This window comes from Hypomesus transpacificus, chromosome 22 (genome assembly GCF_021917145.1).
Source record: "Hypomesus transpacificus isolate Combined female chromosome 22, fHypTra1, whole genome shotgun sequence".
Classification (NCBI taxonomy): Eukaryota; Metazoa; Chordata; class Actinopteri; order Osmeriformes; family Osmeridae; genus Hypomesus; species Hypomesus transpacificus.
This window is the reverse complement of record NC_061081.1, coordinates 14,117,332-14,141,398: the sequence shown is the minus strand read 5'-3', so window position 1 is coordinate 14,141,398 and position 24,067 is coordinate 14,117,332. Positions and strand designations below refer to the sequence as shown.

At 46.2% G+C, this 24,067-nt stretch overlaps 3 protein-coding genes across 9 annotated transcripts; 1 reads left to right on the top strand and 2 right to left on the bottom strand.

Annotated features, from left to right (window-relative positions):
• Nucleotides 1–491: 491 nt before the first annotated feature.
• On the bottom strand, nt 492–6,143 carry gtf3c5 (general transcription factor IIIC, polypeptide 5). 6 transcript variants are annotated; one of them, XM_047045540.1, is made up of 11 exons: nt 4,470–5,009; nt 4,068–4,266; nt 3,710–3,905; nt 3,038–3,236; nt 2,730–2,834; nt 2,463–2,577; nt 2,033–2,113; nt 1,786–1,859; nt 1,591–1,673; nt 1,232–1,374; nt 492–773 (listed from the first exon to the last, which is right to left on the bottom strand). In XM_047045540.1, the coding sequence occupies exons 1-11, from the start codon at nt 4,677–4,679 to the stop codon at nt 619–621; spliced, it is 1,560 nt and encodes a 519-aa protein (XP_046901496.1). In that variant the 5' UTR covers nt 4,680–5,009; the 3' UTR covers nt 492–618. The 6 variants fall into 6 exon arrangements, with proteins under 6 accessions (XP_046901496.1, XP_046901502.1, XP_046901499.1 ...); XM_047045546.1 differs by lacking the exon at nt 4,470–5,009 and adding an exon at nt 6,000–6,143 and having other exon boundaries at nt 498–773; XM_047045543.1 differs by lacking the exon at nt 4,470–5,009 and adding an exon at nt 5,326–5,532 and having other exon boundaries at nt 498–773.
• A 3,279-nt stretch (nt 6,144–9,422) lies between these two features.
• gfi1b (growth factor independent 1B transcription repressor) lies at nt 9,423–13,690 on the bottom strand. Of its 2 annotated transcripts, none has more exons than XM_047045575.1 (7): nt 13,366–13,690; nt 12,893–12,992; nt 12,291–12,467; nt 11,903–12,126; nt 11,372–11,509; nt 10,863–11,028; nt 9,423–10,106 (listed from the first exon to the last, which is right to left on the bottom strand). In XM_047045575.1, exons 2-7 carry the CDS (start codon nt 12,987–12,989, stop codon nt 9,928–9,930), a joined length of 981 nt encoding a protein of 326 aa, XP_046901531.1. In that variant the 5' UTR covers nt 12,990–12,992; nt 13,366–13,690; the 3' UTR covers nt 9,423–9,927. The 2 variants fall into 2 exon arrangements, with proteins under 2 accessions (XP_046901531.1, XP_046901530.1); XM_047045574.1 differs by having other exon boundaries at nt 12,291–12,488; nt 13,366–13,682.
• An 891-nt stretch (nt 13,691–14,581) lies between these two features.
• Nucleotides 14,582–24,057, top strand: tdrd7a (tudor domain containing 7 a). The gene is made up of 20 exons (XM_047045369.1): nt 14,582–14,655; nt 15,095–15,296; nt 15,967–16,111; nt 16,284–16,527; nt 16,731–16,804; nt 17,035–17,279; nt 17,409–17,618; nt 18,184–18,378; nt 18,669–18,832; nt 19,099–19,294; nt 19,465–19,576; nt 19,833–20,041; nt 20,254–20,388; nt 20,504–20,587; nt 20,895–21,029; nt 21,414–21,518; nt 21,598–21,954; nt 22,263–22,450; nt 22,733–22,893; nt 23,217–24,057. The coding sequence occupies exons 2-20, from the start codon at nt 15,096–15,098 to the stop codon at nt 23,435–23,437; spliced, it is 3,381 nt and encodes a 1,126-aa protein (XP_046901325.1). The 5' UTR covers nt 14,582–14,655; nt 15,095; the 3' UTR covers nt 23,438–24,057.
• The last annotated feature ends 10 nt before the right edge of the window (nt 24,058–24,067 follow it).

Here is a 24,067-nt window from a genome sequence, read left to right as displayed (position 1 = left end):
TCCATTTTAACATGGTACTATGGTTTGCATGTTTACATCAAGGGGAAATGTTATGATGCAATCAAATAAGGTACAAATAAGGTAATGTTATGTAAAATGCCCTATTAAAAAAGGTTTGCTTAAAGGCAATCTATTTTGAAGCAAGTAGAAAATCATAGGATGAAACAGTATGTAGTTAGGCCTCAGAATGATCTCCCTCCTCACTTCCCATTGTCCCCTGATCTGCCAATCACGGCATGGAACGCTTGAGGTGGCTTCCTGGTTGGTGGATCCCATGGGTGTGAACTACTTGTATGAAGGAGATAACATTTTTGCTGTCCACCGCACACGTCAGTCTTAGGTGTGTGGAATAATCTATTGGGCAAGAATGACACGCTCTGAACTCACACGGTACCCGTTCAGGATACAGGTCTGTGTCGAGCAGTAATAAATCATTTACTTGAACTTTGTACCTATAATTCATAAAGTAAAAAAGCTTTCACAATCATTTTATTTTTTTAAACTTTTATTTGGGTTAATGTAAAAAAAAAAGTTGACACAACAGTCATATTTCAAAGTTGTCATATTTCAAAGCAAGTACAAAATACTAAAATGTGCACCTCTTCCCTTCATCCTCCCTCACATATAATCAAGCATCTCCGTCACCATCTCGTTGTCACTTCCCTCAGACGGCTGGTATTCCTCCTCATCTTCATCCTCTTCCTCCTCATCGTCGCTCTCTGTTGCTCTCCGTTGAGCCCCGGAGCATTTGGGTCTCTCAGGGTCTTTTGCAACTGGAGAAACAGAACGACATGAGTACATCAAGAAGAACTAGGACATCACTTATTACACGTACAATGCAACGGTTGTACCAAAGACCATCATGTAGATGAAATACTATGGAAAAACAACAAACACACAATCCATCTAGTGTCTCTGTCTGTCACTGTTGGGACCTCGTCTCCCTGTCTGCTGTTCTGTTGCCAGGACGACAGGCAGGGGGAGGAGCCATGAGGGCTAAGTTTCAGTGAACTTTCTGTTAAATATCAAATATAACAGTGATACGACAAAATGACAGTTCTCTCTTTGTGTTGCTGGCCAAAGCAGGAAAGAAGGGGGCCAAATAAAACTACATTTTATCAAGAGTTTCTGGTTAATGTACGACCCGTGGACAAAACAGTACAACAGGACAAGACAGTTTGTGCCAACAGTTGGGCTCTGGGTTTGGCTGGTGTGAGAGTGCCTCTTTCACCCGGTCTCTGGTCCCGGACAGCCTGCTTGATCAGGGAGGACATGACGTTCCTGAGGTCGTCGGTGGTGCGAGGCAGGCACCACCCGTCCCTCTCGTCACATTTCTCCTCCTTGCCGTCGTTACGTTGAATCACCTTCCTGATTCTGAGCAGGGACAAACACACCACATCACCTTCCTGATTCTGAGCATTCTGCCCACACATTGTGGGCAGCGCAACGATGTCCGACACAAACATTTCGGGACATTTTTCATAAATCTATCGATACATAATTTCCTTGAAATATCGCCAGTCAGAAAGTAATTTGCGGTTTATGCACAAGAGAGATGCTATATGTGTATATACATAATATAGTTCATACTTCTCCACATTCAGGTCACAGAGCTGGTAAAACATTTGCCTGTAAGGGGGCAGGGTCCCTTCTTGGAATATGTAGGAGGATTCCTGGACAAGAAGCAGACATCATTGGCAGCTCAGCATCTAGTGATATGTTCAGTCAACACAGTCTGTGTCTGGCGTGAGTTCACACAGTGAGGTTAGAGCACAGGGCACCCACCTGTAGCTGATACTGAGGGAGCCTGCTGGAGGTGGGCGTCTGACTGAGTTCCATCACGTTCACTGGCTGGGGAACTGGCGGGAAAGCACAATCAAACGCTTATCGGTAGATTCAAACATTCACACTACAAAAACTGTTTAAAAAAAGGGAGGATTTCAGAATGTGTGGGTCCTAGAGGTCAGACCACTAGGAAACAGCCAAGTGGAGCAGAACTAAGATCTCTGATGTTCTCTCCTTAGTCTCTGACCTGCTTTGTTGAACGTGTTGGGAAGAGTGTAGTTGAGAGTGCTTCTCTTGGGTTTCACCGGGATTTCATTCACAGAATATCCTTAACACGGGAGAAATCAAGTCAAAGTTAGGTAAAAGTCTATTGTAAAAATTTATTCAGAAGAAAATAGATGTTTAACCTACATAAAAACCTAATTAATATCAACATATTGATGCGGGTGGGATATTCAGAGGTTTATCAGCAGTATTTTGGCTGGTAGTTGCCCTTAGCAGGTCGCTTTGGAATAAGACTTGTGTCGGCACACTTGTGCCATTTCAAAGTACGCTCCAGTTGGACCAAACATAACAGAAACATTTGAGAGAATCCAGTAGAGATGGGCAGTTCCACCCCTGACCCAGTGAGCAACCAGGCCAGAACCTGCTAGACTCAACCTCTTGCCAGTCCTCACCATGCTTACTACTGCAGCGGATCCTGAAGTCCAGCACCTGGTACTTCTTGGCTTCGGGGATCTTGCGCGGGTCATAACCCAGCCTCACCCACAAACTCCTCCAGGGACCTGTGACCTGGGAAGCAATACAGCTCGCTTTACAAACAGGGAAGAAACCTTGTTCAGCTCTAGCTCACTCGCTCACTTCCTGGTAAGGAATCTCCTTTTGATGACTGGATCATTTCATTGAACTTGATTGATTCTGAACCTGTGGATTGGTTTACTCACCATGTAGTATGCCACAACAGGCAGGAGTTGCTTCAGCTTCTCAGGGTGAATGTCTAGGTTGGCCTTGACGGCGTTCCTGGACCAGACGGGACGTTTCTCAAACAACTATTGGCAGTTTGGTTTTAGATAAGATAAGAAGAGTGGGAAAACATCAGCAGTGTGTGTATACAATTACATAACATGTGTTTCTTTTAGCACATCCCTTGTCCCTTGAACTAAAATTCCTTATCTCAGTTCACCAGAAAAGGTTGCATATTAGACGAGGGGTAAAGGAGAAAGTTGGATACATCACTCAAACACAAACTGACCTTATTCAAGTCCTCCTCTGCCTTTCGGTCGCTCGGGTTCTGACAGATCCGATCCCAGTTGGCCCTTGCGGCCTCCACTGGCTCCGAGGGCACCTCGCCATCGTCAAAAGAGATGAAGATGGCGTTGTGAGGCCGACGGGCACGGTTTAGACCAATCAGATTCTCCCTGGAGAACACTGGCTGAGAGAATCCTAATCTGCTGAGCAACAAAGAAACACCCAAGGTTCACTCACTCACTTCACATCTTGTTCTTCAGCTGTTTTGCTTTTTAGAAAAAAAGGTTCAATGTCTTGCTTAAGGACACTTCGACACATGGCCAGGAGGAGTTGGGGATCGAACCACGATTGGTGGATGACCTTTCCTACCCCCTGAGCCACGACCATCTCAATTAAAAATAGGTGGTGCCACCTATTGGAGCAGCACAGCATTACAGTGCCAGGCACCAAAAACGTATTTCATCGACACTTATTGGAAGTCCTTTAGCACACTTTTCCCTTTGCTCATCTTGAGACAGTGATTGTGGTGCCTCCCCCTGGACAACTGCGACACGTCTTATGTCCGTGTTGGGATTGGGGGGGCGGCGGGGGGTGGGGGTGGGGTGGGGGGGTGCTGGTGATAAATCTTGCCTAGGGTGCAAAATGTCCTAGGACCAGCAGTGACTCTCACACTCACTTGTGATGGGTGTCGGGCCGGTAGCAGTAGTCCACTGGGTTGTCTACACGAGAGAAGATGGCCGGAGGCAGGAAATGGGGCACGTCCTGCTCAAAGTACTCCTGATTCTCAGGTTTACGTAGAAGTATCGTGTTGTACAAGGATGTCTGTTTGCCTCGGTCTGAATGAACAGCCAGATACTGGAAGTCTGCCATACCTGCAACGGATATACCCGTTTATAGCTGTTCAGACAGACACTGGCGTGCAACAAAACACATGTTGTAACTGTAACATCTAAATAAAATTTGCCTGAAACAACATGAATTGAAAACAACAGCCTTGGCTGATGGAAAGACATAAAGGTTAGAGAAAACTGAACCTTGGAATTTGTATGTGGTTCCTATGACACCCAGTAGCTCCATGTTGATTTGAACGTCGTCGGGTTTCCCTTTGCGAACCCGTTTCCGAACTTTGAGAAGGAAGCTGGTGGCGGTAAAGCGGTTGCCGCAAAGGCAGTGACAGAAAGGGTCTCGTGGTCGAAAGCACAGCTCTAGTCTTCTGTTGGGGTCACTATAGGTCTGAGAAAAAAGAAATGCTGTTGTCAAAGAAGAGGTGACAGCACGTAGCTGATGTAGTTATTTTAGCTATGTATCGTGATACAGTGAAGATGAAGTGACTGGACTGATCTGTTACAGTTTTTTGTATTGAACCCTATTTGTATAAACTAAAAAATATATTTATGCTTTCAATTTTATTGTTCTTGTGCATTAAAATAATTGACCTTGGACACTGCTTTCTCGCCCCCAACCGTTTCCAACATCATGTCGACACTGCTGATGATGCCTGGATATTCCACAGAGACTAGTTTACTGTCCGAAGGAACTATAAAAGTCGCTGAGCTACCGGGTACTTCTTCACCCAAATCCTGCTGGCTCGTGTTAGTGATCTCTTTCAAAGTAAAATTTCGATTAAAGTCTTTTGAATTTGCCATTTTACTTTCAGTCAGATACCGTAAGAATGCAGAAAATGAGTTAACTGGGTACTGATCTCCATAATCGGAGAACTGCACGTTCGGTGAATGCTATTGCGATTGAAAAATAAGTCCGGATAGTAAACAATGATGTATTCATGGTTCCGCTCAATCCGTGTTCGTTTACCTAAAATCAAGTTTCAGTTAAAGTTACGTACAGTACGCGATGTTGCAGGAAATAATAATGTAGGCTACTGTTTTTTCTCTCTTTTAGGTTTAGGCATTTCGCAGCGTTAAAGTGGGAATGAATGGGGCACAACGACTGAAATGGTTATACGATCTATCCACAAAGCGGCAATAGAGAGTCAAACAATGTTACAGGAAGTATTATTTTTGCAGTTGGGACAGTCAGATGCCTTCCCCGTATTTAGAGGCCTACATTTACATAACTGTCGGCAGGAGGTATGAGAAACCAATCACATCGTCTTTAGAAAAGACTAGGCATTCAACAATAAGTAGCCTATCGTCGAGTTAACAGCGAAACGTGATTCAAGATAAGACACGAAACATTAAGACGGGGCTGCCAATTTTTCAAAAACCTTGGAGTGAGATTTGGTGGCGCCAAAGCATAATTTCTCAAATGTACTTCCGTCAGGGTTTAGGCTACCTTATTTGCTAAAGGAGTCGTCAGCTTCTTGAGTGTCGTGGATGGGGTTGTCATCCCCTTGATGCAATAAGTCAACAGACAGTCAAGCCCTCAGAGGAAGAGATCCATCAAGTGTGGTTACAGTTGGCTACATATTCTCTCTCTCTCTCCCTCTTTTCATATATTTCCCTCTCTTTCTTTACCTCTCTCTTTCTCTCTCCCTCTCCCTCTTTCTATATATCTCCCTCTCTCTTTCTCTCCCCCTCTCTCTCTCTTTCTCCCCCACTCCCCCCCATCTCTCTCTTTCTCCCCCACTCTCCCCCCCCATCTCTTTCTTTCTCTCCCTCTCTCTCTGCGTGCAGTGGAGCCCTGTGCTCTGAGATTACGTCTGTATTGGGCGCTATCTCTGTGGGAGGCCTGTCCACTCCTCCCTGACGTGTCACTGGTGTGTTCCAACCGTCGCAGCATGGGGCGGTCACGATAAGGCTATCGCACACATACTGCACAGTTCCCTCGGGCCACGCACGGCCTTCTGGCCCCAGATTTCACCCACCCCCACGCCTCTCTCACTTCCCCTCCCTCATATTTTTCACTTTTGTATCGTGTAAACTTATATCCATCCTCATCGTCCTCATTCTATTTCTATCTTTCTTTTCTACTTCCTTTCTACTTCCTCTTTCTATGAGTCAAAGTACCTCAAAGCCGCCTTGGCCAGCTGATTGTTTGCCGGTTGGAGACATGGCCATATGTGGATGATGGATAGCTTCAGGACTGTGACTAAGAAAACTGCTGTCACACCAGAGTCGTCACACCAGAGTCGTCCCACTGGCGCTGTCACTGTCAATCAAGTGGTATCACCACCCAACTGCTCTCATATGGGATTATAGACTCACTTCCTGTGTCCAAGACTAGAAAAACTTGCTGTAACTCTGTTAGTCTTTTCCCTAAGTTGATCAAATACAGTAATAACTGATGTGATGCGATTTCTTTTAGTGTTATAACTAAATCTTCAGTACAACTCCAGTACTCTTTCAGTTTCTCACCATCTTAAACTTCATGGGTTGACAATATGTATGAATATACCAATTTATAAGTAAATGAAAATCTTCTGTTTTGGATCAGGAAGTGTTGCCTTCCGTCTTCCAAGGATTTATACTCAAATGTTATCCTACCTAAATTTGAATGTTGATTGTCCGGTATCCATCTTTTCAGTAATCTCCAGTATGAGTTACCCTTACACTACTCCATGTTATTACATACGCGCTTTGGTAAACTTTTTTGGCAAACGTTTAGGCAATGCATGACTTTTCCGGGATGAAAAAACTAAACAAGAAACAAACCAATAAGTATGAATGTGATTCTGTAATCAATACACAGTGCACCACATAGGGCACCATCCTAAAATTGTCACTGCTTTAGTCACAGTGGACCGAGCCAACTTAAGATGGCTCCCCCAGTCTAGGAAGAGAGCAGGAACATTTGTATTGTCCGTTAGTGTATTAACAGAGAAGGATGAGTGATTATTTTCCAGTAAAATGCTGTGATGTTCCAGTAGGGGACTAACAGTAGAGGCTCCCTCTGCAGCTTCAGACTAGTTATCCACACTCCCAAGATCTGAGTAGAGGCCAGGATTATTTTGCATAAAGCTCATTTGCAAGCCAAATTTGACCATGATGTATCTTTCGCATGCCTGCGTGTGTGTGTGCCTGTGTCGGTGTGTGTGTGTCGGTGTGTGTGTGTGCCGGTGTGTGTGTCGGTGTGTGTTTGGATTTGAGAAGAATGGATGTGTTTATGATTTTATTCTGTCTTTCAGGGTGTTTGTTGAAATGTCTGCTGGTTAGGATGATTGGATCCTGGTGGTCATTGGATCTATGTACAGTCGTGGCCATAAGGTTTGGCAATTACTGTTGCGAAATGTTGTGTTTTGCAAAGTTTGCTGGTTCAGTATTTGAGGAAAGTGTGAACCCTGCAATAAGTGCGGTTAGGTTCACTTTGAGATTGTGGATCCATTGGCGTTTTAGTCTATACGCTAATATCTGAACATTCTTTTTGTGTATTGTGGAACTCTGACTGTTTTAGTAATTTATTATTGTATATGTTTTATCTTGTATTTGTCTGTATTTTGCCATGTTTTGTATTGTGCTATGGACCATTTTTTGTGTGTGTCCGGAATAAAGAAATAATAATAACATGTTTCTATAGAATACTGGAATACAATAAGGCACATTTCATATTCTTTTAAGCTTTTTTAGGGAGAGAATTTTCAATATATGCAAATTGTCCACTCTTTTACAGCAGTCAATTTGCCCATAAAACCCAATCAGAATGATATAGGGATTTCATCTGGCTAGAACTAGTTCACACTTTCCCCTGTGTTGATGATATGACTTACTGAAATTATCTTAGCAGTCATTTTATGCGAAGGCCCAGCAAGCTTTGCAAACACAAAATGTAGGTTGCTCCCAATACTTCTGGCCACGGCTGCAAACTGGTTCTGCCTAGCGAAAGTCAATAAAGCATTTCAACTGTTGTTTTTGTGACTTTAACATAATGCTTTTTCAGCTTCATTTGTATTTTTTTCTCATTCTGAGGTTGTTATCCCTCATCCTGTTTGCTACACGCTCAAATCATGTTCCATTTGTAAATGTTTTTTGATTTTCCATAGACGTACCCAGTTAAGTTAAACAAACACTAGGCTAATGCTGTCTGTATTCAATCCAACATAGATTTTTGTTGAACTGGTTGTGTTTATACTGATGTTGAGATTTAACAGGCTGTGAACTGGCTTTGTGAACTGTGTAACTGTTCCACTGAATTTGAAGGATACCAAAATGCCCTGAGGTGCAAAAGATGCAAATTAGCATGAAGAGGTGTCATGCTACGAGAGAGGGAGAGAGAGAGAGATAAAGAGAAGTTGGTTGAACCTCGTCCCCAGTCATCCCCTGTTTTTCCCCGGGCTAAACAGAGACAGAACCACACCTTGCTGCAGGACCCACGTCCTGCTACGGTAATCCCGCCTCCCCTTCTTCTCCACCACCCATTGGCTGCACCTGTGCAAGATTTTGATTTGCTCTTCGCACCATGATGCAGCGGTAAGTGTTCCAGTGCACAGCGGACCCCGTTGCCTGGGAAATATACATTTGCATAGCCAACCCAGATTTGTTTACTAACTGTACGAGTGTGGACCCGTTGTCTGTGCTGTTCTATGTACAGACACTGATTTCAACAACAATAATATCAACCAAAAAAAGCCACACGTACTATACAACGTACGTTGTGTTGTACTAGCCATAACTAACAACATAACTGATGACTTGACATTACTCTTTTGACCGTGTGCCCTGTATTTATGAAACAGCACAGTGTGACTGATTCTTTCACACTAGTGACTCGGTTAATGAAAAGGGCTTCATTCCCTCGGCTTACAAAATCCTGTTTGCAACCGACCAGTAACCTATGTGACAGATTAAACTAAGTGATGATGTGATTTGCCTGGAGCAGCTTCAATGGCTTAACTGGCTGTGGTGTTTGAGGAAGGAGGTGAGCTTTCTTGAGACGTGCGATGTGTTTGTCAAAGTAAATCCGGCAGAATGGACGGGCGTGGTGGTGTTAGGACAAGATGCTTAAGCACTCCATCCTCTTGTCCAGTCCGTTGTTGCTGATACAGTAAATCCTTGTATGTATAGTACTGTTTAGAATATCACCCAATGCAGAAATACCTTGACCAGAAGGCCACACACTGTCTCTACACATGACTGCTAGTCCAGTTTGGTGTTTGAAAAACTGACAGTCCCTAGCATTTGCATGACAGCGTTCCAGGTATAGATTTGAATGCAGTCTGCCGCCATGTCTTGTCATATCAGAGATAACTGCCTGAGGCAACACAATGTTGAAAAAGATCCAGTCAGAGCCTTATATCCTGCTTGGGCAGGAAGTCAACAAGCATACAGGAAGCACAATTAAAGAGACAGAAACAGTATGTTTACTGTGTCATCTCATCTTACTAAGCAAATGCTGTGCTTCAGTTTGACCTTGTGACTATTTTCACTTGACTTTCTGCTTTTTCCATAAAGGTATAGTTAATATTGTGACGGGAGGAATACGACACACTGCGAAAATTATCATTCATAAGAACATGTCACTCTTTTATTATTTACTCCCAACTACTTACACAAGTTTTAACTTCTTCAATAAATTATGTAACAAATCCATGTATTTTAAGTCGTTCATAAAGGCACATTCAAGACTTCGAAAGAACCTGAAGTAATCATTCCTACAACCAATGCAAATGGTTGTAGAATTATGTTTGGTTTACAACTTTCTTGTGTTCTTTAATGTTTAAAGTCAAAGAGGAAATGCTTATGCATTCGTTATAGAGTAGCTTCATGATATGTGTTTGCCTTCTGCATGGACAGAACACTGCCACTATGTGTTTCCGCCATGTATCTTTTAACTTCATAGATTTCATCCTTTCAAGGGCGTAGGTTTGAAAAGGACAAATCTAGCCCCCCTGATGTTTGATCAAAACAATTACATTTAATAGTCGGATCCTCAGTTAAAAATAGCTGTTCCATCCGCAGTTGAAAACAAACCTACACCCCTGTATCCTGGACAGCGTCTTCTTCACTTCAGTCCGTGTTGGCTCTCGTGGTGTCTGCGCAGGTCCACCTTGCGCTGGAAACCTTTGGCGCAGATCTCACAGCCAAACGGCTTGAATCCTGTGTGCTTCCGGCTGTGTGTGATGAGGTTGGAGCTCTGACTGAAGGCTTTGCCACACACTTGGCATTTGTGGGGCTTTTCGCCTGCGGATGAAGAGAGACAACTTGTCTTACATCATGGAATCAATCACCCAAACTAGAAAAGTCATTTTAGACTCCTGTTATATTGCAAGCCGTAGTTTACATTACTCGTCTTACTGATAACTGGAGGTACGCCATATCAGTGTTGTAAATTGTGAGGGAAGAATCATGCCATTGTTTCAGATTTGTCGAGCATTTATGAAGTGTCATTCTAGCAGTGCAGTTCTTGCACACAGTTCCTGTCACAGAGGGCTCAGCAAAGAAGGAAAACCAGATATGCAAATGATTTAAACATTTGTATAAGTTTTTTTTTTTTTTTGATTTATCAGCAGTTATATTGCTCTTAGAAAGAATGGCTCTTCACAACACTTAGAGAGCATAAAAAAGGAATACGTAGAGATGAACCAACCAGAGAAATGGCATAAACACATTTATGTTTATTAGCACACCATGATTTGGCATGCCAGCGTTCTTTCACTGGAAATCCCAAAACAAATTCAAAGACACATTTAGGAAGTTTCTGGAGGTGGGGATCCCTCACTGAATGGATCCCTTTTCCAAAATGCTTTCTCTATGAGTTGTCCTGGGAGTATCTTCCCAAAAGTTTAAAGTATAATTTGTCTTCCTTGAGGGTTTAGATTGGTTTAGGTGCAGTTCTATGGGCGTGTGTGAAGCCCTCTGATACAGCGTGTAAAAAGGGCTATACAAATAAAAAATGATTTGATGAACCTTCTTTGGATGTGCTCCTCTGTCCCTCACCTGTGTGGATGTAGGTGTGTTTTTTCATGTCTGACTTCTGGTGGAACCTCTTGCCGCAATACTGACAGGGGTAGGGCCGGGTGTCAGAGTGGATGAGGAGATGCGTGGAGAGGGTGGACGAGCGTTTGAATGTCTTCCCACACATCTTGCACTCAAAACTTCTTTCCTACGTGAAATAAATATAAAAACATGGAACCTTATTCCCAGCTAGTGTCAAAACGTGTAAGCACTTGTAACAGTGTGTACTCAGCTCATTTAGCTAAATAAAAACAGCTTGGATTAACAACGGCCCTAGATATTGCAGGTTTGGTGCAGGGCCAGAGGTTTGTTTTTAAATGTTTTTTTTTTCAACAACTGAGGATGCGGTCGTTAAATATAATTTCCTTCATGAAAAGTGAGGGGGACAGATTTGCTGTTTTCATATGGTAATGATAATTAGGAGTTTAATAGTAATAATAGTTTTGGTATTGTGAAACCTGGACCCCTTGGTTCAAGGTTTGTGTTCGTACCTGTGAGTGGACATTCATGTGCTGTTCTAGGCTGACAGCGTGGCCGAAGGTCTTTCTGCAGATGTTGCACCCAAACGGTCTCATTCCACTGTGAGAACGCCTCACATGCACCTCCAGGCCATGGGGGGTTGAAAACACCTGCGGGAGAGCACAGGGACATCCCCTAATCACTCAACCGTAACCTGATAAAGCCGCCTGCCTTTTCTCCGGATTCTATTTTTTCTGTCACTTCCTCGCCACGTAAATCCAGTGATTTCACATGCCAGCTCTCTACCTGTTTATCGATTCCAGTGAAATCCGATTACGCTCAATCTACAGACATATAAGAGGGAGTCAGGTGGCTGAGCGGTTAGGGAATTGGGCTAGTAATCTGAACGTTGTTGGTTCGATTCCATGCCAAATGACGTTGTGTCCTTGGGCAAGGCACTTCACCCTACTTGCCTCGGGGGAATGTCCCTGTACTTACTGTAAGTCGCTCTGGAGAAGAGCGTTTGCTAAATGTAAATATAACTCAGGTGTATCCCAGCATACCTTGTCACAGGTGATGCAGTGGTAGGTGTTGGAGGTGGGGGAGTAGTGGGTGCTGCAGTCCGTCTGCCGCCGAGGCTCTGGGCTGTGGCTGACCCGAGCTCCGTATAGGGAGGTGGAATGCTGCAGGAGGGTGGGGGTGAAGGTCATCTGGCGGAGGTTGTAGGGTGTAGGCTCCCAGGCGTACGTGGGCTTGTAGTAGGAAGGGAAGTCTGCCACATGGGGCTCTGAAGGCACACCAGGAGGGGAGACATTAGCAAAGATGTTTTATCCGTCATCATTTAGCAATGTCACATCTGTCAAAGGCAGTTGTGGCATTTCGTATATTTGACTAGATTCCACGTTATTCCATTTATAATGTGCTTCGTTCCATCTACCATAAGTATCTCACCAGAGATGTAGAATGGCTGGGTGGGCGTGGCTGGAGGTCTGGTTGGTTCTGGGTGAATCAGGCTCGGGAAACCCAGCTCCTCTTCGTGTTTAATGTACGTGTAAGAGTCTGGTGGAGACTGGGCCCTCATCTCAGGCCTCCCCAGAGGGTCTGGGCTCTGTGGTTCTGACGGGACCTCTGGATATTCATGAGAAGAATCTGGATTTATGAAACATGTAATTGATTACATTTGACGTTTGGATGGTCCTTGAGGAAAATGTGTTTCTTTCATTCCTTTCATGACCGGATAGTAAAGGTTCCTCATAAATGCTTAGTTTTAAGTTCACAAACTGAATAAACTAGTTTTGAAAACTTCAATGCGATCATCTTGAAATCTAAAATGATCTTATGAGAATCCCTGACACCAACACCAGGTTAAAAACGAGGTGAACTAATTTATTTTAATTTGCTTCAAATGTCCTAAATAATAGCCTAATATGATCATCAATCATCAGATCATAATTAACAAATGCAAAAAAATCTAAAAGTCACCACTCAGTTGTATACTAGCCTTACTAGATACGCTACTAGAGGCGCAGGTCTTGAAGTTTCAACAATCTTACTTTCAAAATGTGAAGTTTCCACCGGTGCGTCGTCATAGGAGCGGTGCACATTATAAGAAGTGCACCTCTTGTTTTTCACCAAAAAGGACCGTGGCATGGTCTAAAAAATAGAACGGTCTTATAAATATATTATATTCACAAACCAAACAACATGCCTATCTACATTTTGCATGTAACAATCTACATACATCATGTCCAATTTGCCTCTAAGTAGGTTAAAGCTAGACAATATAGGCTAATGTTAACAATAAGGAGTCCAACTATTGCATTTAAGGCTTTTCAATTTTTTCAGCTTTTCAAGTTGTCTTTGTCAGTCTCAATTTGGATTACACATAGGCTAACTGAAAATAAAGCATTAAACTTTTCGTTAAAATAGCAGTAGGCTGGGCTAAGTTTGTTATCAGAGTTTTATCGAAATACCGCTGAACACTTTAATGAAATAATTCGTTATGATAATTATGGAGCCCTCTTACCGTTATTTGTTTTAGCCTATTTAGGCTATGTGACTATCAAATATCAAAGAAGTTGCAGCCAATTGAGAAAAATTATCTGCACAAAAATAAAATCCACTCTTTCGAAGAAATAATATTTCGTAAAATCCTTTCGCAGAAGTCAGAATCCAAACCTCTGTTAAACCTTGCACTTGTTGCTCTGTTTCTTGTACTCCCCTCCCAGATTTACAATCAGATAATTTTGCGTTGGAATCTGACTGTGGTTTCAACCAATGAGAGAGCCAACTCGCAGGTGCGAATTTGCCTATAGAAAAGGACAGGAGCTCGAATTCGATTACTGCCTTGTGAAGGTTTTATTCAGGTTCAGGTTTTATTAGAAGGCTTTGCCTTTATGTGGGTCTAAGACATCTTGCAAAGATGTGTGACGGGTTAGCAGGCAATAGTTCCATTTGTTTGACTGTATCCTATAGGCCTAAAGTTTCCCACTCGCATTCAAACAAAATGGATGGGAGAAACATAGCAAATCCCAAAGTTACACTGCTTGCAACTTGCAATGTTTGATTTATAAGATTTTGAGTCTCTGATACAGTACATTGTCTGAGCTGTAAGTTGCAGTACATCTGGTGTCTATTTAAATAGGCTAAACGAATTTAGTAACTCCAAAAGCACACACCAAACCAGTCTTTGCGATTATAAGTGTTTACACAATAATGTTTACTCTGTTCTCTATTTTATCCTGTCAGTTGCTGTCAAGCGGTTTATGAAATAAACTAACCCAGCAAAGATTTTGTCTGACAGCTCTATAGCACGCTCTGTCGGTCGGTCGGTTGGTCCACAGAAATTGCATGTGAATTCAAATTGGACCGAATTTCAATGCAAATTAAAGTTTTTTATTTAAAGTTTTTTTTTTATAGCTGTGTAGACAATAAATATAAATCAGATTATAAAACAAACCATGACATTTCGACCAAGGTTTGCGACTTCATCGAATTAGCCTATTTCAGATAAAGTTTAATAAAAAATAAAAAATACATAAATAAAAATAATCTGTCATTTGTTGTATTCAAGATTAATGTAATGGTCTGATGGCTTCTCACATGTGTTGTTTATGGAATGGTTGCAGGCGTTTCCACTTCATATGAAAATAGGCCTTAAATCAGAGCAGATAATTGAAAGGCTTTACCCTATGACCTCAAATTAAGGCGCGTGGCCGCGTCGTCAAATCAGTTGAACATGAGTCGTGTCGTGACCGCCCTAGACTGATTGAAAGTAATTTGACGCCCATTCCATTGGAATCGAAATAAAATTAAGGTAAATATTTTAACAACCTCTTTGCCATACAGTGTAACTCAAGTATTGTAGCCCTTCCGATTGCACATATGATACATAATTACTACTAGCTATATTTATTTGTATAAATCTAGCAAGCCATACTCTGAACTAGAGCCGTAGGCCTACTTATTGTTTGGTTGTTAGCTAGTCAAGCTAAGTTAGCCTAGCCCTTTAGCACGAGTGATTCATACTTGCTGGATCGCCACAATAACTTTTTATATTAGTAGTTGAGTTAGGGGGTTACCAAATTCAAATGTGGTCCATTGTAGTTGGTTACTCAACGTAGTGTGTTTTATAAGGTAGGACCGAGAAAGTTAGCGAGCATATCTTACGAATGAACGAAATGACACGTGGGATGCGGGAGAACGGTTTTCTTGGAAACCGACATGTCTGCGCTGTTTGTTTGTTCTGTCATCAGGATGTCGGAAGACATGACCCAGAAAATGTTACGGGCAGTTCTGCAGTCCAATAAAAACGGCGTGTCCATCACGCGGCTACAGTCAGACTTCAAGTCATTAACGGGCGAGTTCATCCCGCACAGACAGAGGGGATACCCTTCCCTGGAGGCCTACCTTCGAACCATGCCCTCGGTGGCGCGTTTGGACTACCGAATGGGGGAGGTCGGTGATCGCTCTAAGTCTCTTGTCTAGTCTTGACCAATGGTGATTTACAAGCGCTTACTCAATGTAACAACATAATTTTCGGAGCTGACCAGTAAGTTTTCAGTGAAAGAGATATAGGACTGTCTACATCTAGTTCAGACTTTTTAATGAGAATGGTTGCTAGGATTGGCACAGTATATTGCTTCTGTCCCTTCACGTTCTTAGATAATTAGTCACTTAATTCACGGGTTTAAAACCCTGTTCTGGAGAGCTTCCTAGCCTGTTGTTTTTGTCTCCAACCACACTTATTTGACCGGATTCAATACTAGTTACCTGATCCACCAGTTAAATATTAGAATTGGGTGTGAAAACCTACATGTAGCTCTGTACTACATTTACATTTAGTCATTTAGCAGATACTCTTATCCCGAGCGACTTACAGTAAGTACAGGGACATTCTCCCCAAGGCAAGTAGGGTCAAGTGCCTTGCACAAGGACACAACGTCATTCAGTGTGGCCGGGATTTGAACCAACAACCTTCTGATTAATAGCCCGACTCCCTAACCGCTCAGCCATCTGACCCCCACTAGGACTCCGGCTCCACCACCAAGACAGGGGTTGGATGGGTAATATGAAGTAATGCTGTCCGCCTACCTACCTCCCATCTCCATTCCCAACTTTCCTCTAGGTCATGTGCTTTGCGGGGGTTTGTGAAGAAACTGCCCACATCGCCCAGCTTGTTGCTAGGCAGAAAAGCTCAAAAAAGTGTGGAAGGTCTCAGATGGTGAACTGCAGAATGAGGTCCAATCTCTCCTCGCAGTTCATGTTCAGCGGTACGTGACGAGATCCATAACTTGTTAAATGTGGGCGCAGATAAGGTGCGCTTGATGGAAAAGCCTCACCAGTAATAGATTGGATGCGCTTGATGGAAAAGCCTCAACAGAAATAGATTGGGTGCGCTCAATGAGAAACTAAGACTCGCCCCGGCTCCTCACCTCCATCCAGACAAGTCCCGCCTGCGTCAGCCTGCCCAGAGGGGTCACCCTACCCAGAGGGGTCACCCTGGGTGGGGCATGGCAAGGCAGACTCGGCCCCGGGGCTACGGAGGGTGCAGCATCGGAGGGGACTACAGGCTGAACGACAACCGGTTCACCTCCAACACCCCTCTGCAGCACAGGGCCCCCTCCGTCCACGCCTCCGCCCCTGCCCCCCCTGCGGTGCAGATGAAAGCGGCCACGCCGTATGAAAGGTGAGAGGGTGGCTGGAGGACACACGCATTGTGAGGGATATTCCTAAGAGATCAACATGTTTTCAGCTAAAAACACTCACTTTTTTGGTTATTGTACAAATAGGTAGTTGTGCCCATATTTTAATGTTTTACTCTCATATTTTTCCCCCCATTTGAGAAACACTGCTTTAAACTGTCTTCATGTATGTGTCCAATCTTTCCAGGAGAGTGATTTATGCTCCCAGACAGCACAAGTTGAATGGTCCTGTGCTAACTGTCAACATACTGAATGATGCTGGTGAGAAACATCATCATTTGACCTCTTCCACTTGTTTTTTGTCCTCTGCTTTTCCCAAGCTAGAATTTTTTTGGGCAATTCCGTCTATTTTGTTTTGGTGTCAAACCCATAACCAGATTTTAAAAGGATGCTTAGGCATTTGTCTCCATCTAGTGGCCACTTGCGGTCATTTCAAAATCCTGTAAAAATATATATGTTAGAAATAATCCTTTTGTCCCTGTCTGCCCCAGCCCTGCCTACCCCTTCTCCCAAGCCCACCCCCCCTTCCTCCTCCATCCCTCCCTCCAGACAGGGCCCCTCCCTGGGATGTGTGTACAACCTCTCCCAGGTTCAGGGTAGACTTAAGCAGCTGCTGGCTAAGTACAGCAGTGGTCTGTGGCTGTCCAAGCTGCCCTCGGTCTACAGAGACATGTTCAGCCAGGACCTGCCTGGACAAGCCCTCATAGACATGGAGAAATGGACCAGTGTATGCTCGGTGGGTAGCACGCACACATTCACGCTCTCACTCATTCATTCGCACAGTTACCCACTCACACAAGCTACTCGCTCACACAAACGGCTCACCTGAGCGCCCTGACCAGCTCCTGTCTTGGTGTCCCTGCAGGTGGAGAAGCCGTGCAGCACCAACCGAGCAGACAGACTGGTCTATCCCCCGGCCCCCGAGCCCAAACCCTCTACCTCCTCCACCCTCACCCCCTCTACCTCCACCTCCACCCCTGGCTTTAACTTCTCTAAAGCGGCTGCAGCCAAGATCACCTTCATTCCGACCTTCAACCCCCGCTACACGTTTACAGCCAAGCATGGCAGCCCCGATGTGGCCCCCACCCCCCCCAGACCCTTAGTGGCCCCCTCCCCCTCCAGACCTTCCCCCCCACTTCACATCAAGGCTGTGGGGTCCCCCCCTATTGCCCAGCCCCTCTCCTCCCCCACCACCACCCCCTCCTCCCTGCGTAAGTCCCTCTCCTCCACCACCCCCTCCTCCTTATGTAAAATCTCCCCCTCCAGCCCTTCCTCCCTACGCAACTCTTCCCTCACCTCCCCCTCCTCCCTACGCATCTCCTCCCCCACCACCACCCCCTCCTCCCTGCATACCACCTCCCTCTCCTCCCCCACCACCACCCCCTCCTCCCCCACCACCACCACCCCCCTCCTCCCTGCATACCACCTCCCTCTCCTCCCCCACCACCACCCCCTCCTCCCTGCGTAACTCCTCCCTCTCCTCCCCCACCACCACCCCCTCTTCCCTGCGTAACATCTCCATCTCCTCCCCCTCCTCCACCCCCTCTTCCCTGCGTAACTCTTCCCTCTCGTCCCCCACCACCCCCTCCCCCCTACGAACCCTCTCCCCCCTGTCCTCCCGCCCACTCCCCCCTGCGTTGTCTGTGCCGGTGGATGTGCGCTCCAAGCTGAAGGAGCTGCTGTCTAAGTACCCTCACGGCCTGTGGGCCCACGCTCTGTCCTCGCTGTTCCTGGAGACCTACAAGAAGCCCTTCCCAGAAGGCGTCCTGAACAACCTCTCGGTCCTGCTGGACATCTGCACTGTCGAGTTCCCCATGCCCAACAACAAGAACAAGGTAGCACCCTACGAGAACAAGGTAGAACACTGTGAAACTCTGCTAGAACAAGGCAGAACCTAATAAGAATAAGAAGTTATGATACTGGGGAACAAGTTGAAGCAAGATTAGAACCATACTAGAACAAACTAATACACTGGGGAACCCTACTAGAACAAGCTAGAACCCTACTAGAACAAGGTACGTCATTGGGGAACCCTAGTAAAACAAGGTAGGCCACTGGAGAAAGATAATAATGTAATGCGATGGTACCCTTCCTTCCTCCTCCTCTCTCTGCCTCTCCTCCCCAGGCCATCCTGTACGGCCCCCGCATGCAGCCCACCACCAAGTCCCCTCCCCCCCCGTCCGGGCTGCCTGTGTGCCCCTCCCTGGTGCCTCCCCTGGAGCCTCCCCGGGAGCTGTTCCCCTCCGTCCTGGTGATGGACACCAGCGACGCCAGCGCTGTCACGCTCAGGTGACACACACACACACACACACACACACGTGTTCTGTCTCCCTAGAACAGTCGAGGCCTGTTCACACAGCTCAAACAATGTCCAACACCAAACATTCTACTGTTGGCTTTAGAATGTTTTAGAAAGATAACTGACAACTGTCATTCATTCTGCTCTGTCAAATGCCAACAGTCATATAACACCACATCAACACAACACAACAACTGCTGGTGATTTGTTAGGCCTTCAACTGGCCTTAAAACACTCCCTCCTTCTGTCTCTTCAGGTATGTCGGCGAGGGCTACTCTCAGGCACTGGAAGACATGGAGGATGCCATGAAACTGTTCTACAGACAGCCCAGCAACCAGCTCCCGGTACCGGCCCCTGTTACCGGCCAGCTGGCCACCGTCTGGGTCGAGGACGACGACGAGGTTGTTCGAGTCCAGGTCACAGAGGTCATGGTCAAGAAGGATGAGGTCAAGGTGAGGTCATTTGGAAAGATGGAACTTCCTGATATTGGTCCAGAACACTGAGCTCACATCAGATCTCTTCCTCCACTTCTCCCTCTATGCCTCTCTCTGTATTTCTGTAACTTTCTCTCTCTGTCTCTCTCCCCTCTCTGTATCCCTCTCTCCTCTCTGTGTCTCTCCAGGTGTACTATGTGGATCATGGTTTCTCTGAGGTGATCCTAAGGACCAAGCTGATGGAGCTGCAGCAGGACTTCCTCAAGCTGCCCCTCCAGGCCACCAACTGCAGACTGGCTGGTACACACCCCTCTTCATCCTCTCACACACATGCACCTCTTCATCCACACACACACCACACACACAAACTCACACCTGTTCATCCTCACACACACACACACACACACACAGACACATCTCTTTATCCACACACACACGTTCATCCTTACACACACACACGCGCACACCACCATCCTCACCATAACACCCTCCGCAAACTGGCTGGCACACACACATACCCAAACCTCACATGCTCCGTGTGTGTGTGTGTGGCCAGGCGTGGAAGCGTTTGGCGTGTCCTCCGTGGTGGTGAGGACTCTCGAGAGCCTGACCCTGGAGAAGATCCTGCTGCTGGAGGTGCTGGAGCGGCCGGAGCGAGAGCTCCCCCTGGTGGTGCTGTACAACACCTCTCTGGACCAGGACCTCAACATCAACGCCTGCTGCCTGCACGCGCTGCACGACACCTCCATGAGCAGCACGCTGCAGGTCAGAGGTCACGGGGAGAGGTCACACACAATCTGGGGGGGGGGGGGAAATGAACTAAGACGGGGAACCTATGTGTTTAATATTTTATTTTTAAAGTAATATTCTTTATTAAATATGTGTTTTACCTATGTGTGTAACACAAGTTGAAACCACTACAAAGATGGGTCGGATCACCCTCCTGCTCCTCTGTCTGTACTGTGCCTGGCCACCAGGAGTCCACAACGTTCGAGGACGTGCTGGTGACCAACGTGTACACAGATGGGTCCGTGTTCTGCCAGGTGCCCTCCAGGGGGCGGCACAAGCTCCACGAGCTGCTGGAGAAGATCGAGGCCTTCTTGGTCACCCAGGTAATGGGGCCGGGGCATCGGTCCTGGACAGATGGCGTCATGTGGGGTTTTACACTACACTCCAAGCCTTTGGGAAGATGTTGACTGAAGAGGGTATCGTGTGTCTGTGTGTTAGGTGACATCAGAGTGCCTGGTGTCGCGGCCGTTTAGTGGGAAGGTGTGTCTGGCTCGTTACCAAGGGAACTGGTCCCGTGCGGAGGTGAGACAGGCTGCGTGTTGTCATCAGACCCCTCGATCTGTTGCTGAACAGAGCACTACAAAGCACGGTGCTTTGGATCAAAGCATCTGTTGAATGAATACAATTTAAATATGGACTTTTTTTATTGGATTTTTATCTTTTTTTTTATTATATTTTATTCATTAGCAGACTATTTAATCCAAAGCGATATAGCAATAGTGCATGTAGAAAGTACATAAGTCAATCATTGTTACAAAGTCAAGAAATTGTCTATATTTGAAAGTGAACAATAACAATGTAATATATTATTGTAACATTTCCATCTCAGATCACCATGCTGCACGGCAGCAAAGTGATGGACATCCTGTTTATTGACCTGGGAGTTCCAGCCTCTGTGGAGATCACAGAGCTGAGAGAGATCCCTCCCCCTCTCCTCCACGACCTGTTGGTCATCCCCCCCCAGGTATGACATCATCCCCTCTTCCACGTCCTGCTGGTCATCATCCCCCCCCCCCTCCTCCACGACCTTCTGGTCATCATCCCCCCCCCCAGGTATGACATCATCCCCCCCCCTCTCTCTCCACGACCTGCTGGTCATCCCCCCCCCCAGGTATGACATCATCCCCCCCCCTCTCTCTCCACGACCTGCTGGTCATCCCCCCCCCAGGTATGACATCATCCCCCCCTCTCTCTCCACGACCTGCTGGTCATCCCCCCCCAGGTATGACATCATCCCCCATCTCTTCCATGACCTACTGGTCACCCCCCCCCCCCCCAGGTATGAGATCATCCCCTTCCACGACCTTCTGGTCATCATCCCCCCTGTGTGTGTTGTCTCTATACTCAGGCCATCAAGTGCTGTCTGGCAGACGTGCCAACGAGCGTGTGGACCCAAGAGGCTGTGGTGTGGCTGAAGAATGCTGTTCAGCCCTCCATCAGCTGCAGCATGACGGTAACACACATGCATGCATGTTACTTTAGGTCAGCAGGCAAGTTTGTTGAATTGATTTTTGGTTTTCCTCTTCCTCCAGATCTCCAAGGTGGACTCGAACAGGGTGGTTCACATGTTGCTCTTCAACACGCCCGCCCCGCACTCCCCCTCCTCCAGCCTGAACCACCAGATGGCGCTGGCTGGTCTCTGGAAACCACCCAGTCAGGGCCCCGCCCGCTTCAGCCCGCCGCCGACCTCCGACCCTCACCTCGTCCTCACAGACTTGATGGGCCAGCTGTCTCTGAGCACCGCTGTTGGCAGCCCCGTGGCCCAGCCCACATCCCCACCACAGGCCCAAAGTGGAGCAGGGGGCACGCCTACGAGGAGCGACCCCGCTCTGGAGCCCCTCGCTGGGGAGGTGAAACTCCCGCTTCCCCCTCTCATGGAGCTCCCGAAGGTAAGGTGTCTTTTTGCAAATCTTCTCCTTTTCCACTGGTTAGAGCTTAAAAAGGGCATATCAAGATGTTGCAGGTTCAAATTCCCCTCTGTCCGTGGCTTTGGGGGGGAGGGTATTAAATGAATACATTGTTATTGATCTCTTACTCATCCCTCCCTCTAACAGTAGTTCATCTAATTATCACCCCCTCATTTCTCTCTCCTTCGATTTTTTTCATCCCTCTCTCGCCTTCCCTCTCTCTCTTCCTCCCCCCTCTCTCTCACCTTCTCTCTCTGTCTCTTTCTGTCTCTCTTCCTTCCACCCCCCAGGTCCGTGACAGCATGGATGTGTTTGTACCGGTGGCCTGCCACCCAGACTACTTTGTGGTGCAGTCGTGGCAGGAGCTGTTCAAGCTGGTGGTGCTGATGGGAGAGATGATCCTCTACTACAACAAGCTGGAGGGTGATGAGGTGCCTGTGTGTGTCGGGGAGGTCTACGCTGCCAAAGTGGAGAACAAGTAAGCGACAGCTACTGTCATGGTCCCTGGGTACGTCGTTGGAAATGTAATACTATTGAATTTTAATATGGAATTTCATTTTGCTGTTAAGATTCTTTTTTTTTTTTTTTAATGACACACTAATAGTTGCAGTCCTGGAAGACATTCTTTCTTTTGATACAGGAGACAAACATTTTCCTGAAAACGAATACAGACCTGAGATGACACCATTCTTGTTATTCTATTTATTTTTTTATTAAGAATAATTGTAATCAATACTAATCCTCCCATTGTTTCCTCCAGCTGGCACCGGGTCCTGGTGAAGGGCATGCTGACCAACGGGCTGGTGTCTGTGTACGAGCTGGACTACGGCAAGCATGAGCTGGTGAGCTGCACGCTGCTGAGGACGCTCATAGAGGAGTTCAGACAGCTGCCCTTCCAGGCCATCACGGCACAACTGGCCGGTGAGTACGGCTGGGGCAGTTTGGGGCTGGGCAGGGGCAGTTTGGGACTGGGCAGGGGCAGTTTGGGGCTGGGCAGGGGCAGTTTGGGACTGGGCAGGGGCAGTTTGGGGCTGGGCAGGGGCAGTTTGGGACTGGGCAAGGGCAGTTGGAGACGGGAGAGGCAGGTAGGGACTGTGCAGTTAGTTTCTGGTCCAAGTCTTGAGTTCAGGAACCATGTGGAGATGCCTATTTAAACATCTTTCTCTCCACCTTTTTTCTCCCTTCCTCCATCTTTCCCTTTTCTTCCTCCCCCCCCCCTTTCCTTCTCCTCCTCCCCCTTCCAGGGGTGGACCAGCGCACCTGGTCTGAGGCAGCTTCCATCGTGTTCCGTAACCACGTGGAGAAGCATCCCCTGGTGGCGCAGGTGGAGTCCGTACAGGAAGCTCCCCTGCCGTGGGACAGGAAGCTGACCCTGTACCTGGTCGACACATCCCGGGCCGATGCCGATGTTTGGGTCCACAACATCATGGCTGACTTTGCAGAGGAGTTCACTACTGCCGCCTAGTGGCCAGGAGGAAAGGAGGGTAGCAGCTTTCAAAGCTCTTAAGTTACCCAGAACACCCCCAACGTTGGCCTTATTTTTGTTTTGTAGATGCCAAAGTCCACTTAGGGCTATGTCTGTGGTGTCATTTAAGATGTAGCTGAATATAATTGCTTGGGGGGAGGGGGAGGGGTGTACAGGGCACTTCTGTAACTATGTGAAAAGAAAAGGCGTGTGGTAAAAAATGACATTCTGAAAGGTAATCTTGTGATGAGGCAGCAGATTTTTTTTTTTTTTCAGATTTTGCATGTTTATTTGTGTGCGTGTGTGTGTGTAGAACCCTTTCAGGAACGTTACTCATCTTCCAGTAGAGGTTTATTTTCTCATTTGCTGTTGTTAGTCATCACTAATGTTTGTTCTATGCATGAAGACAAGTTAAGCCTGTTTGGCCTGGTTTTTGTTTTGTGTTTTTTGCAATCTATTATTATTGAATTTAAGTTAAATTATTTGTGTTGTTCATAGATTTTTTTCCCCCCCAAACGTATGATGCATGTTATAGATGTATTTGCCATTGTACCCACTTATTTTACGACTCACAAACTAAAAATGGTTAAAATAGATTAATGTTGAGACCTAAAAGATGATGCACGGGGT

What these genes read in the sequence shown, in the direction of transcription:
- gtf3c5 (XM_047045540.1), bottom strand. Translation starts at nt 4,679, where the DNA reads ATGGCAAATTCAAAAGACTTTAATCGAAATTTTACTTTGAAAGAGATC. An exon ending in GCGAGAAAGCAGTGTCCAAG is followed by an intron (nt 4,267 to 4,469) that starts GTCAATTATTTT and finishes CTTTTTTCTCAG; the next exon opens with ACCTATAGTGACCCCAACAG. An exon ending in AACCACATACAAATTCCAAG is followed by an intron (nt 3,906 to 4,067) that starts GTTCAGTTTTCT and finishes TATCCGTTGCAG; the next exon opens with GTATGGCAGACTTCCAGTAT.
- gfi1b (XM_047045574.1), bottom strand. Translation starts at nt 12,989, where the DNA reads ATGCCACGGTCCTTTTTGGTGAAAAACAAGAGGTGCACTTCTTATAAT. An exon ending in CCAGCCATTCTACATCTCTG is followed by an intron (nt 12,127 to 12,290) that starts GTGAGATACTTA and finishes GTGTGCCTTCAG; the next exon opens with AGCCCCATGTGGCAGACTTC. An exon ending in ACATGAATGTCCACTCACAG is followed by an intron (nt 11,029 to 11,371) that starts GTACGAACACAA and finishes TATTTCACGTAG; the next exon opens with GAAAGAAGTTTTGAGTGCAA.
- tdrd7a (XM_047045369.1), top strand. Translation starts at nt 15,096, where the DNA reads ATGTCGGAAGACATGACCCAGAAAATGTTACGGGCAGTTCTGCAGTCC. An exon ending in AATGGACCAGTGTATGCTCG is followed by an intron (nt 17,280 to 17,408) that starts GTGGGTAGCACG and finishes GTGTCCCTGCAG; the next exon opens with GTGGAGAAGCCGTGCAGCAC. An exon ending in TGTTGGTCATCCCCCCCCAG is followed by an intron (nt 21,030 to 21,413) that starts GTATGACATCAT and finishes CTCTATACTCAG; the next exon opens with GCCATCAAGTGCTGTCTGGC.